Source organism: Strigops habroptila, chromosome Z (assembly GCF_004027225.2).
Source record: "Strigops habroptila isolate Jane chromosome Z, bStrHab1.2.pri, whole genome shotgun sequence".
Lineage (NCBI taxonomy): Eukaryota > Metazoa > Chordata > Aves > Psittaciformes > Psittacidae > Strigops > Strigops habroptila.
The window spans coordinates 50529537-50543608 of NC_044302.2; the positions used below are offsets into that span (position 1 = coordinate 50529537).

Genomic DNA, 14072 nt, shown 5'->3' on the forward strand with positions numbered 1-14072 from the left:
ATCATTGCCAGATCCACATCCACAGAAAGGAAATCTATAATATGCAAAATACCTTCTGGCATACTTTCTAGAGTATAAAGAAAATTACCTACCTGCTCCTTGTGGGCTGCCAAACATTACACCACCACACACTCCTCAACAGAGGGGCTAACCCAGAGAAACACAGCGTGTCGCTCCATGAAGCGACATGAAATCCATCGCTCGGGAGCAACATGAAATCCAGTCGCTCGGGAGCAACATGAAATCCAAGACAAGGGGATGACCTCATGTTGCATTCTACAAAACCAAAAGCAGAGAATAGCTAGTCTCTTAACACCAAATCACAGAACAAAATTACACAACAAAAATGGTTTTAAAAATTATAATGACTAGCAATAGTAAGAGGTGGATAAACACTAACAACTACTCTTGACAGCATTACCAACAAAATCCCTGAAACACGGAATGAACATTTAAAAAAAGAGCAACAAAAACTCAAGTTCTAGTTGTGCCCCTTTTTTCCTGAATCCGGGAAAACCATGAGCCCAGAGCCGTGCCCAGACTTTTTCTGAAGAATAACAAAATAATTTTTTTTTTATATTAAACAACCAATTGTAGTTTATGGATTATTACACCAAAGAAAACAGCCAAGAAACTCTGATGGAAAGAAAGCTTAGATCTCCATCAGATGCTTCATGTCCTATTTAAAGTCCCAAGACTTTGAAATTCCAACTTCTTCAGTGTTTGCCCTTTCAGAGACATCCTTTCCCATCCTAAAACTGGAACAGCATCCAGATTCTGTCAGGAGCAATCTATAAATCGTGCAATGGACCATTTTAAAGGTAACACACAGAAAAGATATCACTTATTAAACATGATTAAAGCTTGCTTTTCCTCTGTAACATATGCTTCCAAGACAGCCCTTCCCAAACTAGTCACACTGGATCAAAAACTGTCAGCTGTGAACGACAGCACACCGATCTGAAACAAAAATTACTTTTTTTTTTTTTAAAGATTTAATTTCTAAGGATTTCCAGATTTCTAACAAAATTAAGTATCCAAACCTCTTTTCTATTAAGTGGGAAAACCACACCTCCCATATTAATGTGAGTTATTCTAAAACTGTAACTTTAGTTGACTACAACTAAACATCTGAAGTGTGAAGAGAAGAATCACTGCGAAATTAAGAGACAGACTATATTTAATAAAAATATAGCACAAGGATACAGCAACAGATGTAATTTTTAATCTCACAGTGTTCTCAGTGTTTCACTCACACGTGTGTGCACACACACACAGAGTCTACATCCACAGTACGAAATTACTGAAACTCACACTCACTTATCAGCCAAGAAAGACAATTTTTTCAGTTTGTTCTAACAAGGCGTGTCCAGAAAGAACAAACACTGATGAATCTGCTTCAGACAGAGAATATTAAGCCCGGTTTTGTTAACAGTCACTCCTAAAAATATCAACAGATATCCAAGCAGGGGAATATATAATTCTCCCTGCTACAAACAGAAACACAAAACAGAAAAATTTATGTTATAGCCTCCACCAGAAACACACAAAACAAAAAAACTACTTTCACGTTTTCCCTGTTGTAACAAAAACGCTGGTCCAGGACTGAAATGTCTTTTTAGCAAACATAATCACTTTTTCTAACAGCCCATGCACTTACCACTACAAAACTCTAAAGAACACACAATATTGCTTGTGTAATTTTATCCTGTTCAAGCTAGAAAAGCTTGTATTTGGCTACTGTACTTTTGAGTATCACGGATACAAGCATCACAGGAGAGATTTACAGACTGCACAATCCCACAACGTTGCTATAACTTTGTGATCAGTGCTCATTTCATACACTATCATTAACAAGTGCATCCTTAATCATAAAGAAACCCATCTCCACCCTCTTAGAAAAAGGGGGGGGGGAGAGGGGAGTGTAACCACACAAACCAAGAGACACGCAGGAAGAATTTGGTACCCCTACTAAATTTTAACTAAAAAAATAACCAAAAATACCACCCCAAAACTAGTGAATTCAGGGAAGACAATTCTTTGACACAGGACACATACTTGCACGAACAACAAGTCTGTGTAATATTTTGACAGCAAGCTGAAAATCCGTCATACATACATTATCCAGCACCAAGCTACCAACTCGAAGGCAGCATTATTAGCCATAAATGTTGAATTCTCCTGTAACATTTCTGTCAAAACATTTTAAGATGGACAGAGAAATGAGAAAATAGGTAATATAGAGAAAATGGAGACAGGTGCCAAATTAAGTTCCTAACACGGCAGAAAGTTATCCTTTCAGGTAACAAAATGTGCTTTTAGAGGGTGTTTTAATACTAGCCCAAGCACCCTGCCCACTAGCAAGAAAGGACAGGAAAACCATGTAACTTTCTCTCCTGTTTTCACACGCCCATTTCCTTCTGTAGGAATTCTTCTCTCAGCTTCCAGCTCCCTCTCCATCCTGCTGCTTCTGACTAATTCTGAACTACCCGCTGAACTCACCCACGGCGGTAAACACAGCGGGACCACGGCAAACACACAAAACATGCTTCTCCGGATGGCCGCTCTTAAAGCCTCAAAACATGCCACTACATCAGCATTGGTTTCCTCTGTCAGAAGACAAAACGGACCGCAAGGAGGCGGCTCCCGGAGCCACCAGCACACAACTGCCCCTCGGCAGGGCCACACAGGCTTACCCGCACACCTCTCCCCAGGCTCCGCGTCGGGCCTGGCTCCACTCCCCGCCTGCCGGGCGCGACCCCCGGCACCACCAGGGTCCCCGGCAGCCAGGCCGCTCTCCCGGCGCGACCCCCCTAACCAGACCGCCGTGCCCGGCCTGACCCGCCGCGGCGGTCGACACGTCGGCAGGCCACCCCGCGCCACCGCCCACCCCGGCCGGGCCTCAGGGCGCACCGTACACCCGCCCGGCCCGGCCCCACCTCCCTCCGCCCGTTCTTCAGGCGGAAGAGCGGAAGAGGAGCGGCGGAACAGCCCCCGCCGCCTCGCTGCCCGCGCCCGCCGCCGGCCCGCTCCCAGACCCGCGCGGCGGCAGGCCCCGGCTCCGCGCCCGGAGGCGCGGCGGAGGAAGGCGGCCGGGCCCGCCGCAGGCCGCGCGGGGAAACGGGCCGTAACGGCAGCGGCCGCCTCCCCTCCCATGACACTGCAGAGCGGGGCCCGGCCGCCGCCCTCCGCCGCCGAGGCCTCCTTCCGCCGCCGGCTCCATGGGCCCCGCTCCCGGCGGCGGCGCCGCCATGATGATCCGCCCGAGACGGCGCCGCGCCAGGCCCTAACGCCGGGACGGGCCCCGGGACGCGCCCCCGCCGCCGCGGCCTGGCGGCCCGCGCCGCTCACCTTCATGTCGGGACATCCTAGTCCAGAGGCGGCGGCCCAGGCCCGACTCGGGGCTCCCGCGGCCTGCCCCCCCGCCGCCGCACGCACGGAGCCCCGGTGCGCGGGGAGAGGGGCCGGGGGCACGGCCGGGAAGGAGGCAAAAATACCAGAGGCGGCGAAGAGCCGGCCTCTCTCCGCCTCCTCCTCCCTCTCCCTCGCTCGCCCTGCGGGAGGCGGATCCGGCGGCAGCGGCTTCCCGGGCGCCGTGACACGGTGACTCTGGGCCCCGTCGGCTGCTGGCGCCGCCTCCCGCTCCGCCCGCTTGCCGCAGCGACGGCGGCGGCGGCGGCGCTGCCCGCCCTGCTGGAGCGCTCCGGACCCCTTCCTCCTCCTCCTCCTCCTCCCGCCCCGGCCGCGCTTCGGGAGGAAGAGGAAATACCCCGCCGGGGCGGCGGCCTTCCCGCGCGGGCTGCCGGGCCGGGGGCGGCCCCGTGGTCAGGGCGCGCTGGGAGGGCTGGCAGAGGTAGGGCGGGCTCCAGGGCAGGAAGCTGCCCAGGTAAGCGGACACCGCCGCAGTGGGGCAGCCGCCAGAAGCAGGGGGGATGCGCCTTGATCAGCTTTTTATGCCGAAGGCGGGGGGTGGGGTGGGCGATGGGAGGAGGGAAGCGGTAGCAGGACTCAGGGCGCATGCCCCAAGCCCGTTTTTCAGTCGCTGGTAACGTTACTCGTTCCGGCAGCCCGGGGGCACGGGTCGCTGCGGGTGCATGGGCAGGCAAGGCTCGCCGCCTCACTGCTTCTCCCCCCTTTGTCAGGCCTGCAGAGTGCTCCTGCCGGAAGCGTCCCCCGGTCGGGCGCCGGCTCGGTGAGGAGGAAGAGGTCCCGCGTGTCGAGTGTCACCACGCTCCAGACAAGTGTCTCGGTTCCTCCACACGAGGAGAACTTTCGGTCCCGACACGGTTGCTTCCTCCCCTGCCGTAAAAGCAGGCTAGTCTGGAGGCGAGTGAAAAGCCTGCAGCATGGCTGTGTTCCTGCCCTTACGTTCGTTCACGTGTACGTGGTACACACATCAAGCCTCTTGACTCTGTGCTGCCTTTCCAACTGTGACTTCCTGGCCGTCCCACAGATTTAATTCTGAGTAGCACTATCTCCCTTACTTTCTCCGTCCATGCTACTCCCACCTGTCTTCATTTTCCTCTCAAGTTTTCATCTCCTACCCTGAGCGTGACATTCCTTCATCTTTTATCACTGCCAGTCTAACACCTCTGTCTTCTCCACCACGTTGCACCACAGCCCCCATACGTCTGCCACAGCCCTGCAATTCTTGTGCTTTCATGTTGGTAAAGTACCTCCTCATTAGTCTCTTTCAAAGGCTATGAAAGCCCACACACCAGAGTGGCCTAAGCATTGAGCAGCAGTGAATGGCAGGAGTGATCACTGTTGAAAGAAGTGCCAGCCTCATTCCTTGTGCTACTTTCCCCCCATGCCAGTCATATTACACAGCCTCCACTTCTCCCCATTATGTGCATGTGCACACTTCTGTCCCCTATACCCTGACCGCCTGGTTCACTTTCATTTTTACCTTTGTCACATGCACTTTCATGAACACAGTGCCTTCTGAAAGGGTAACCTGGATCAAGTCTGTCTAAAAATGCAGTGGGTTGCGGCCGTTTTCACTGGAAGCAAGCAATACCTGAGTGTTGGATAAACTGTAGGAGACACCGAGGGTCATTTTGACTCATGGGAGCCATTTTGACAATGGCTTCACTGCTTCTGAAAGGGGAAGAGTCAGTGACCATACAAAAAGTTTGCAAGAACCACACCACAGTTAACAAGAAACTGAAGAGAAATCTGCAACTGTGAGAAAACTCACTAGCAAACTATGAAAAGTGGTATCTGCAAAATAATCCTGGAGGTGAAACTGTGCCTATCTTGTCAGCATTTCACAGCAACAGTGCACAGAGTGGGGCAGTGGGCCACGTGTGTCCTACTACTTTATTTTGGCACCGATGTTTTTAAATGCAAGTGGAATTTGTCTCACCCAGATGCAGAATACAGACCATTGGGTGCTCTTGGCTGATGCTACCTTTTAGTCCTTACAAGAGCAAGTGAGCTTTCAAGCCGATAACTCACTGGCTAGCAATGTCTTCTCTCTGAGTGAGGCTGTGGTTCCCTGTGTAAGTAACTGCCTGGTTGCAAGCACTATGATGCCCTTTTGGTCTGTGATCAGTTTTATCCTGTTTCTGGCAAAGCAGCCTCCCACAGAAGCTGAAAAAATACAGACTGCAACCCAAGCACTTCACTGGGACCCAGAATATTGAGTCTTTGGTCATGAAAGACCTTGGGCTAATCATCTCTGGACGCTTCAGTTGCAAAATGGTTTAATAAACTTTCCTGCCTTTGGTAAGTGTTATCCACACAGATATCCTTGAGTGTACATGGTCTAGCACATGCTGGTGAGCCTCTCAGCACACAGATTTTCTGAAACACCTCTGGTGCCTATGGCAGCCAAGCAGAATTCTGTGGCCTCTTCTCCATCTTTGTAGACTCGAGTCCAAAATTAAAACTATAACCCTGTTATTATATACTGTGCTCTTGCCCCAAGGCCAGTATATATACCCAGCAAGACAGTATAGGTAAAAGCCTTGGTACTCTTGGAATCACATTAGAATGTGTCTTCTTGTGCAATAGTATGTAAAATGCACCTTCATTATAGAATCGTAGAATCATAGAATGGTTTGGGTTGGAAAGGACCTTAAGATCATCTAGTTCCAACCCCCCTGCCATGGGCTGGAATGGCACACACTAGAGCATGTCACCCAAGGCTCTGTCCAACCTGGCCTTGAACACTGCCATGGATGGGGCATTTATCATCTCTTTGGGCAACCTGTGCCAGTGCCTCACCACCCTCACAGTAAAGAACTTCTTCCTTATATCTAACCTGAACTTCCCCTGTTCCAGTTTAAACCCATTACCCCTCGTTCTACCGCTACAGTCCCTGATGAAGAGTCCCTCTCTGGCGTCCTTGTAGACCCCCTTCAGATACTGGAAGGCTGCTCTGAGGTCTCCACGCAGCCTTCTCTTCTCCAGGCTGAACAGCCCCAACTTTCTCAGGCTGTCTTCATACAGGAGGTGCTCCAGCCCCCTTATCCTTGTGGCCTCCACTGGACTTGCCCCAACAGTTCCATGTCCTTCTTATGTTAAGGACACCAGAACTTCACACAGTGAGAATTTTGCTGATTATCTTCTCTTCAAATATAGCAAATACTGCAAATGTGACATGCCCGGGCTCCCAGAGGTGAGCATGTGGCAACTCCGGCTGCATGTGGAAGGAGGTGCACAACAGAATTTGAAGGTCCTTTGCAAGGTCATGGCCACCAACAGAAAATATTCTTATCTTTTTAGCATTAACTTGATAATTAATAATATGTACTGTCCTTGTTTTGAACAATATTGTTTCTCAGCCCATATGCTGTTATTCCACAGGCAGAATTAGAAAGAAAGATCTTGGTGAGGTTCATCAAGTTCCGCTGTGGATAGATTCTTCTGTCGCTAAGGGAAGAGCCTGCCATAATCAGGTTTCTCATTCTTTCTCTCCTGTGCAGCAGAATAATCCATAGGTGAGACTTCTGTAAAGCCATGAGGAAAAAAATACAGGATGAGTATTTTCCTGATGGATAAGCCAAGTCGCAAAATGAAAATTTACCTACCAAAGGTTGTTCAAGGTCAGAGCCAGGCAAGGGATTAGAGACCCAGATCTCATAACGAAGTGGGCCAATTTATAATCCACAGTGAGAAACAGAAAAATTAATTGATTTTTCCCAACATGGAATTATAATATGATAAAACTTGTGCCTGGAAGTAATAAAATCTTCTGAAATAGGGAAGAGATGTTTGTGTGGTCTCATGTGGTTCCTCTCCCTGCTACTGTAAAAGGGTTCAGTGTCTGGAGTGAAGCAGGACAAGTTTGAATACTAAACTGAATAAAGACATCCTAGGGCAGAGCTCCCAAGTGGTATAACTGTTGCGAGCCTCTTAGTCCATTAGTCTCCTTAAAATATTTCATTTGCAAGCTACTCAAATCCCACTGAAATAGTGGTTTTGCTTGTTTCAGTGCCGTCCCTGCCAGGGTTCACCCCTTTGAAGAAGTGCTGTCTGCTTCACTTTGCTTGGAATTGTCTTTACCAATGCTGGGCACCCCACTACATGCAACACTAGCTCCTTCTTGGTTGTACGGTTCAGCTTCACCCTTGGGTGTAAGATATGCTGTCACCATAGTGGCATAAAACTTACATGAATCAGTTGCTTGGGTCAGCCTGGTTTTCATAAGAACATATGGAACTGTGATTGTATACATGCTCAAATGTTAAATTTCTACACTGATACACATCAGGGCGTCCCACTACACTTTGTTTTCTAACTGCTGCTTTTCTGCCTCCTCTGGCTCTGTAGTTGTTCAACTTGATATATGGCTGCTTACGGGTGGTTTGCAGTGTGATCTGTAAAGAAAGATTTTAAAATCAAACAGAGAGAGACAGTCTTGCTGCTTTCCAATTTACAAGGAAAGACTTGGAAGAACTTTACGTAATTCCCTCCCTCTGCTTTGTTTTGACATCTGTGCCAAGGACACCAGTTCTGTCACAACGGACCAGAAAACACAAAGGCTTTGGGATTCCTGTGGCTGGATGCTAGATAGGAGATAGTATTTCCACATAAATTTCAAGGCCAAGTTGGATGGAGTCTTGGGTCACACGGTTTATGTGCAGTGTCCCTGCACAGGCAGGGGGCTGGAACTAGATGATCTTAAGGTCCTTTCCAACCCAAACCATTCTATGATTCTATAAATATTTCTTGTGAACTGAATCCTTCCACACTCGTAGGCCTACTGATGGTGTCTTGCAATACAGCTTGAAGTGTCCAAAGCACTGAGGAACAGCAGAAGTGAACTTGGATTCATCAGGAACATCAGATGGGTTTACTTAGCGGGTCTCATTTAGAGCTATTTTAATGGAGTACAAGCATTCCACTGGAAGAGAACAGGGCCTGAATTTTTAGCAGACATCCCTCCTGTGGGAACTGTATTTGGCCTTGGAGCTAAAATGGTGTAAGCATAACTAAATATGCTATAAAATGCTCATCATCAGTTTAAACTTTTATTAGAACTCTTCCTTTTGAATACCGGTCACTGCTAGGATATGCAATGCAAATGCTGCACTGCAATGCTTATTCTTTACTGGCAACCAGCAGCTGAGGAAGCTGCTCGGTTTTTTAAACATGCAGTCCAGGTGTAAATGTCACATCTGCCATCTTTCCTGAGCAGTGGCATCCCCATATTCACCTGCACATGCCCTGAAACTACTGCCTCCTCCCCAGGCCATATGTTAATAGCTTTGACACATTCCCAAAATCTTTCTGTAAGCCAGACAGGTGCATGAAGTGATTAAGCTGATTGGTACTTCTATGCAGTCAGACATATGCATGCAGGCACTGCACAGAACCCTAATATATTGCTGCTGTTTTCCTTCTATCAGCAAATTTATCTGGACTACAGCAAACCAGGAACTGTCTTGCTAATCTCCTTACCTTTCCAGGCTGCTCCACTTTGGAGTCAGTATTCACAGGTTATCCCAGATCTATCCTACTGAGAGCTTTCATCCTTCTCAGCAGTCAGTTCTTGATGTTCGTTAAGATACCAGATGTTGATATAAAGCTATAAGTGCTCTAGCTAACTCTTTCTCTACTACTTTTCTGGCCAAACTTTTATGAAGAATTTGAGCCAAACCAAACACTGAAAAAATCATCAAACCATTCTGTCCTCTTACTGACCACGTAGCCTTGTAATGGCATGGTTCCAGTAGCCATACTGTTCTTACAGGACCTAAAGTCACAGTGTTCTAGGAAATAGAAACAGCTTTTAAAAATCCTCCAAATTCCAGCTCTCCTCTGTCTCAGAAGAGAACAAATTAAAAATAATTTATCCTTTCTTGAAATTATTATAACTGGAGGTTACTGCTGAACCAACTGATACTCCTCTACTAGATAACAACAAACGTTGCTGGTTTTACTCCATTCCATGTGAATGAATGAGAAACACAGCATCCCAAGCACTGTTCCAGCAAGGAGATATCAGGGATCTATCTTGTTTGCTTAAAAAGCCCTTTTTCTGCAATCAGGAAGAGGCAAATAAAACAATATCTGCTCATCACTGTAAACACTCTTTCCTCTTCTCCTCAGATAAGACATATTTTATGCACATAATTCTCAGGGCCATGCTACAATACTGGTTCAGGCTATGAGTTAGGTTTTTATTGCCCTTTATTACCCCTTTCTGCCCTTTAATTCTCTGGTATCCCCACCCTGTTTCAAACATTAGGCAGGTTCACTATGAATTCAAATCACTGAGTGACCCTATTTGACCTTTTTGAGCGCTGCTGTGCCTATTCTTACACTGGATGCTGCCATCTGATACTGGAGACAAGCTCCTCTTCCGTAGCATAGTGTTAATCTTTGGATCTATATGCCTCTATTTCAATAAAATTTAAGCTGACTGCTACCTTATGCCCAGGCCCCTCGCCCGCTGGGATCCTGTGATGGGTGGGATGCTGTGGTGAGGTGGTACAATGGAGTCACATACCCAAGTCTCCACAACTGGCCCAAGGTTTGCAGGGGTCGCAGGGGGCCTTCATGGCTAGGTGCTTTTCCATGAGGACCCTTGTGAGCAACGGGGCCTTCCAGAAGCTACAGCAGAATCTCATCAACTCCAGCACTACCCAGAATAAGTGCAGCATGGTAAAGCATGGGAAAGCATTGTCCTGCGGTGCTCGTATCTGCTATGCAGGCATGGGGCTGAGGAACAGAAAGCAGGTGTAGCTCCTGTGGTGACAGAGACTGCTAGCATTCGTTGCAGTGTGTGTGGAGGGCATCTCTGTGTACACCAGACATTTTCAAACTTACTAGGACATATGGTTTCTGCTGTAAAAAGCCCATACTATGAAGTGGCAGCAGAAAGCTGGCAGCATGGGATATATAGCCTAGGGGATGAGAGTCATGTCCTGGCCATGGCTGCTGAGCAGTGATCCTGCAGTAAAATGGGTTATACCTCATCTGTCCCTTTCTCTTCTCACCTTATAGATTTTAGTCTGCATAGCTCAGGCAAGCACAGAGCCACCAATGTATTAGCAATTGAAAAGAAGAAATTGGAGAGTCAATACAGACTAACCTGGAAGGAAGGCACTGCTCTGACTGCAAATACACAGACCTGCTGGGTGTGCTAGGTGGCTCTATCTCGTTCAGCAGCAGGTGCATCTCCTGAAGTCATTTGCTGTAATATCTTTAGCTGTTGTTACTGATGCATGAGTAGTGATTTTGGATTGCCTTGGACCCAGTCATGCCTCATCTCCCCCTTCCTTCTGCAATGACACAAGAGAAAACTTCAGCGCCAAGAGGAACCTAGCTATGACTGTAACACTGCTAATGACAAGCAGTCATCCAGCTTTTGGGGTTTTGTTCAGACACCCTCTTCTAACAAAAAACTAGGTCTCACATGAAACAAATCACTCTCTTACATTTTCTTTCTGAATGTCAGAAGCCGAGCAGTTTTATATTCTCAACTTACAAGCTTTTAATTTTCAGTTAAAGAATTATCAACATTGCTGTTTGAAAATGTGTTTTTAAAAACAGGTGTTTCTGGTTTTCACTTGCCCATTTAAAATACAGTCTCCACTTTGACTGTGGCCTTCAGCTGAGCCCTTTTATTGTGGCCTTCAGTCCGCAGACTAGACCTCTAAAACAATTTAGCAAGGTGATTGGCGCTATCACTCAACTCGTAGCAGTGTGTTGCTTGGCACAGTGATATGCTTGGGAGCCCTCCCCACTGCCACTCACCTGGGCTATGGGTACCTGCAAATTGGGCATTTTGGCTCATTTTGCAGCAGAAAAACTGTCAGTGTAAGCAGCCACAGAGCCAGTGAGCACCATATGTTGCAATGTACAGGAACAGTGTGTTCTTACCGTCGTCTAGGAAAACCGGGAATAAAACTCACATTCGTGGTGTGGCTGGAAGCTAGAGCAGGGACAGATGTGTGTAAGCACCTTGGCTCTGAAAAAAGAAGGTTATCTACCTGCTGCTTTCTCGTCCTGGTGACAGGCTTTGGCAGAAGGGGAAGGACAGGGGATGTACATCAACAGTACAAACACAGCTCCCTTTCTCTTTCAGTTTCCTCCTTCCAAAGCTTCTTGGTGGCAGGACAAGCATTTATTCAACTGTTCTTGAGTCTGTTGGAGAGATAACTTGAACAACAGGCAGGGCTTTGTGTACACCTATACAAAGCAACCCACACTCAAAAGAATGAGATGCCCAAACACATCAAGGCCTCTTCTGCAGCAGCAAAATCACTGCTCATGAGCTGTACTGATAAGGCAGCATTACATCTGTCACCAGGTGACATACCTGTCATTTCAGATAGGGGCAGAGGTGTCAGATCTGGCATTACACCTGTGAGAATAGGTATATGGGTAGCATAGGTAGCATAGCCTGGCAGCTCAGTGCATACACATGTAGGAAGCAGCTGCACTTGAGTAGCTCAAGGGCTAAATTTCTGGGTGCTTACGCTGAAGTCATATGTGGCACCTCTTCACTCACTTCAAATCCCTGCACCATGGTTACAAACTGAAGACTCAGTCTTGACAAACCAATGAGAGACATCTGCCTTTGACCTTCTTCACTGAAGTCCTCAGTCCTCCTTCCTGATGAGCGATGCAACCAGTTTTGGACCTGCAACAGCATGCTTGATTTCCTCAATTCGGCCCAAGTCCTCCCCTGACTTCCAAGAAGCAGGAGCAGCAGTGGCCAGCCCTTCGTCATAGAGGAACCAGAGAAACTTACCATAACAAAGCTGGCTTTAGGAGACCAAAATTTCCCAGCTTGTGACCATGCACTGACTGGAGGCACATCTCCAGCAGGTGTAAACTGACCGCAAAACCCGTGCTTTGAGCAGAGGGTCTTAACCACGAGGTTATTTTAGGACAGTGGGGCTCAGCAGAGTCCAGATCTGGTACAAAGTGTCCCGTGTCAGAGAAGGCATCATTTCAGTTAATGACAAATTTCTCTCTAATTAACACCAACAACTTTTAATGAAGATGACTATTTAGCTCCTCCCAGAATACTTGAGCTCCAGCCCTCCGTGGTGCTATGTATTGGCTTACCACGCAGCTGCTCTTCCTTGTTTAATTAGCAGGTGTGAAATCAGTTGTGTTGCAGGGAGAAAGAGCTGTCCTAGTTACAGCTCTGCTTGCCGGCACGCTGCGGGCCTCAGGGAGCTGAGGGTGAATTCCACACTGCCATCTAGCGATGAATGTCCACTTTCCTGCCACGCAGCGGCAGAAAATCGATATCCCAAAGACTCTTAATTGCCCGAGGCTGAAGTCTAATGTAGGCTTACATCCCATGGCCTGGTGAGGAACAGTGATGGGTGACACGTGTGACGGAGCACACAGCCCTAGCCCCGAGGAGCTTACGTAGGACAGCTGAAGTAAACATTTAGGCATCCCGAGGTGGGGTTCCTGGCTGAATTTGGCACAGCTTCTATTAGCAATTTATGCCAAGTTCTTGCACACACCTAAATTAAGTGCATGCATTCTCAGTTTTGTCAGCCTTATCCTGAGTGTTCACATGGAAACGCTGGTGTCTCTCTTACATACCATAATGCTTTTCTTTTTTTTTTTTTCTTTGCCCCAGGAGGCCTACACTAAATCTGGACAGGGACTTTTTCTAAGAGCTTGTAGTGACAGGACAAGGGGGAATGGCTTTAAGCTGAAAGAGGGTAAATTTAGATTAAATATTAGGAAGAAGCTCTTCCCCATGAGGGTGCTGAGGCCCTGGCACAGGTTGCCCAGAGAAGCTGTGGCTGCCCCATCCCTGGCAGTGTTCAAGGCCAGGCTGGACGGGGCTTGGAGCAACCTGCTCTAGTGCAAGGCGTCCATGCCCATGGCAGGGGATTGGAACTAGATGAGTTTTAAGGTCACTTCCAACTCAAACCGTTCTGTGAGTCTGTGGCTCTTCTTGATCTTACTTGTTGTATCCACGAATTCTATCCTGTATTTCTCAGTGTGGATATCGGGATTACTAACCTGCGCTGCCCACAACAGCCCTTTCTACAGCTCTTTTAAAACTGATACATTATTGGCCACCCACTGTTCCCGCACTGGGGTTGTTCTAAGTGATAGCTCTCACACCAGAGTAACTGAGGTGGGAATTTTATACTTGAGTTCCTTTTGAAATTTTTGATGAATGTCATTGTTCATGGTGACTTTTCCAGTCTTCATTTTATAAAGTAGTTCTGTAGGTTTATTCAGGCACTGATCCTCCAGCATATCCCAAGAGAAAGTGAACGGTGAACCTCAGAGAGCTCCTTTCAAGTGAATGCAGATGTGGAAGGTGTCCCTGCCCATGGCAAGGGGTTGGAAATGGATGAGGTCCTTTCCAACACAAACCGTTCTGTGGTTCTATGAAATTCAGGTCCCTCCCTAGCAGCACGATGGATATTGAATCCACTATGCCTTATCTGGGACAACACCTGAGACACGTGGCTCATTTCACATGTACAGGACAAGAAAACCACAGCCGCAGTGTCTCCCCTGCCTATTTGGAACTGGCACATGCGCAAGCACAGCAGCAATTGCAAAGCCTTTATGTGAGCCCATAAGGGATGGACTCCACACCATCACTTCATGCTGTTCCCTTATCC

The 14072-nt window shown here is 47.8% G+C and overlaps 1 protein-coding gene across 5 annotated transcripts in view; it reads right to left on the reverse strand.

Moving 5' to 3' along the window:
• Positions 1-3959, reverse strand: part of LOC115619744 (E3 ubiquitin-protein ligase KCMF1) — a 51863-nt gene extending 47904 nt beyond the window's left edge. For 2 of the 5 annotated variants that reach the window (XM_030512528.1, XM_030512526.1), the window contains exon 1: positions 93-1438. In XM_030512528.1, the coding sequence (XP_030368388.1) occupies positions 93-117 (25 nt within the window). In that variant the 5' untranslated portion in view covers positions 118-1438. Of the gene's footprint in view, positions 1-92; positions 1439-3351 lie in introns of those variants that run through there. The other 3 variants (XM_030512529.1, XM_030512530.1, XM_030512527.1) reach the window with 3 other exon arrangements.
• Positions 3960-14072: the final 10113 nt, after the last annotated feature.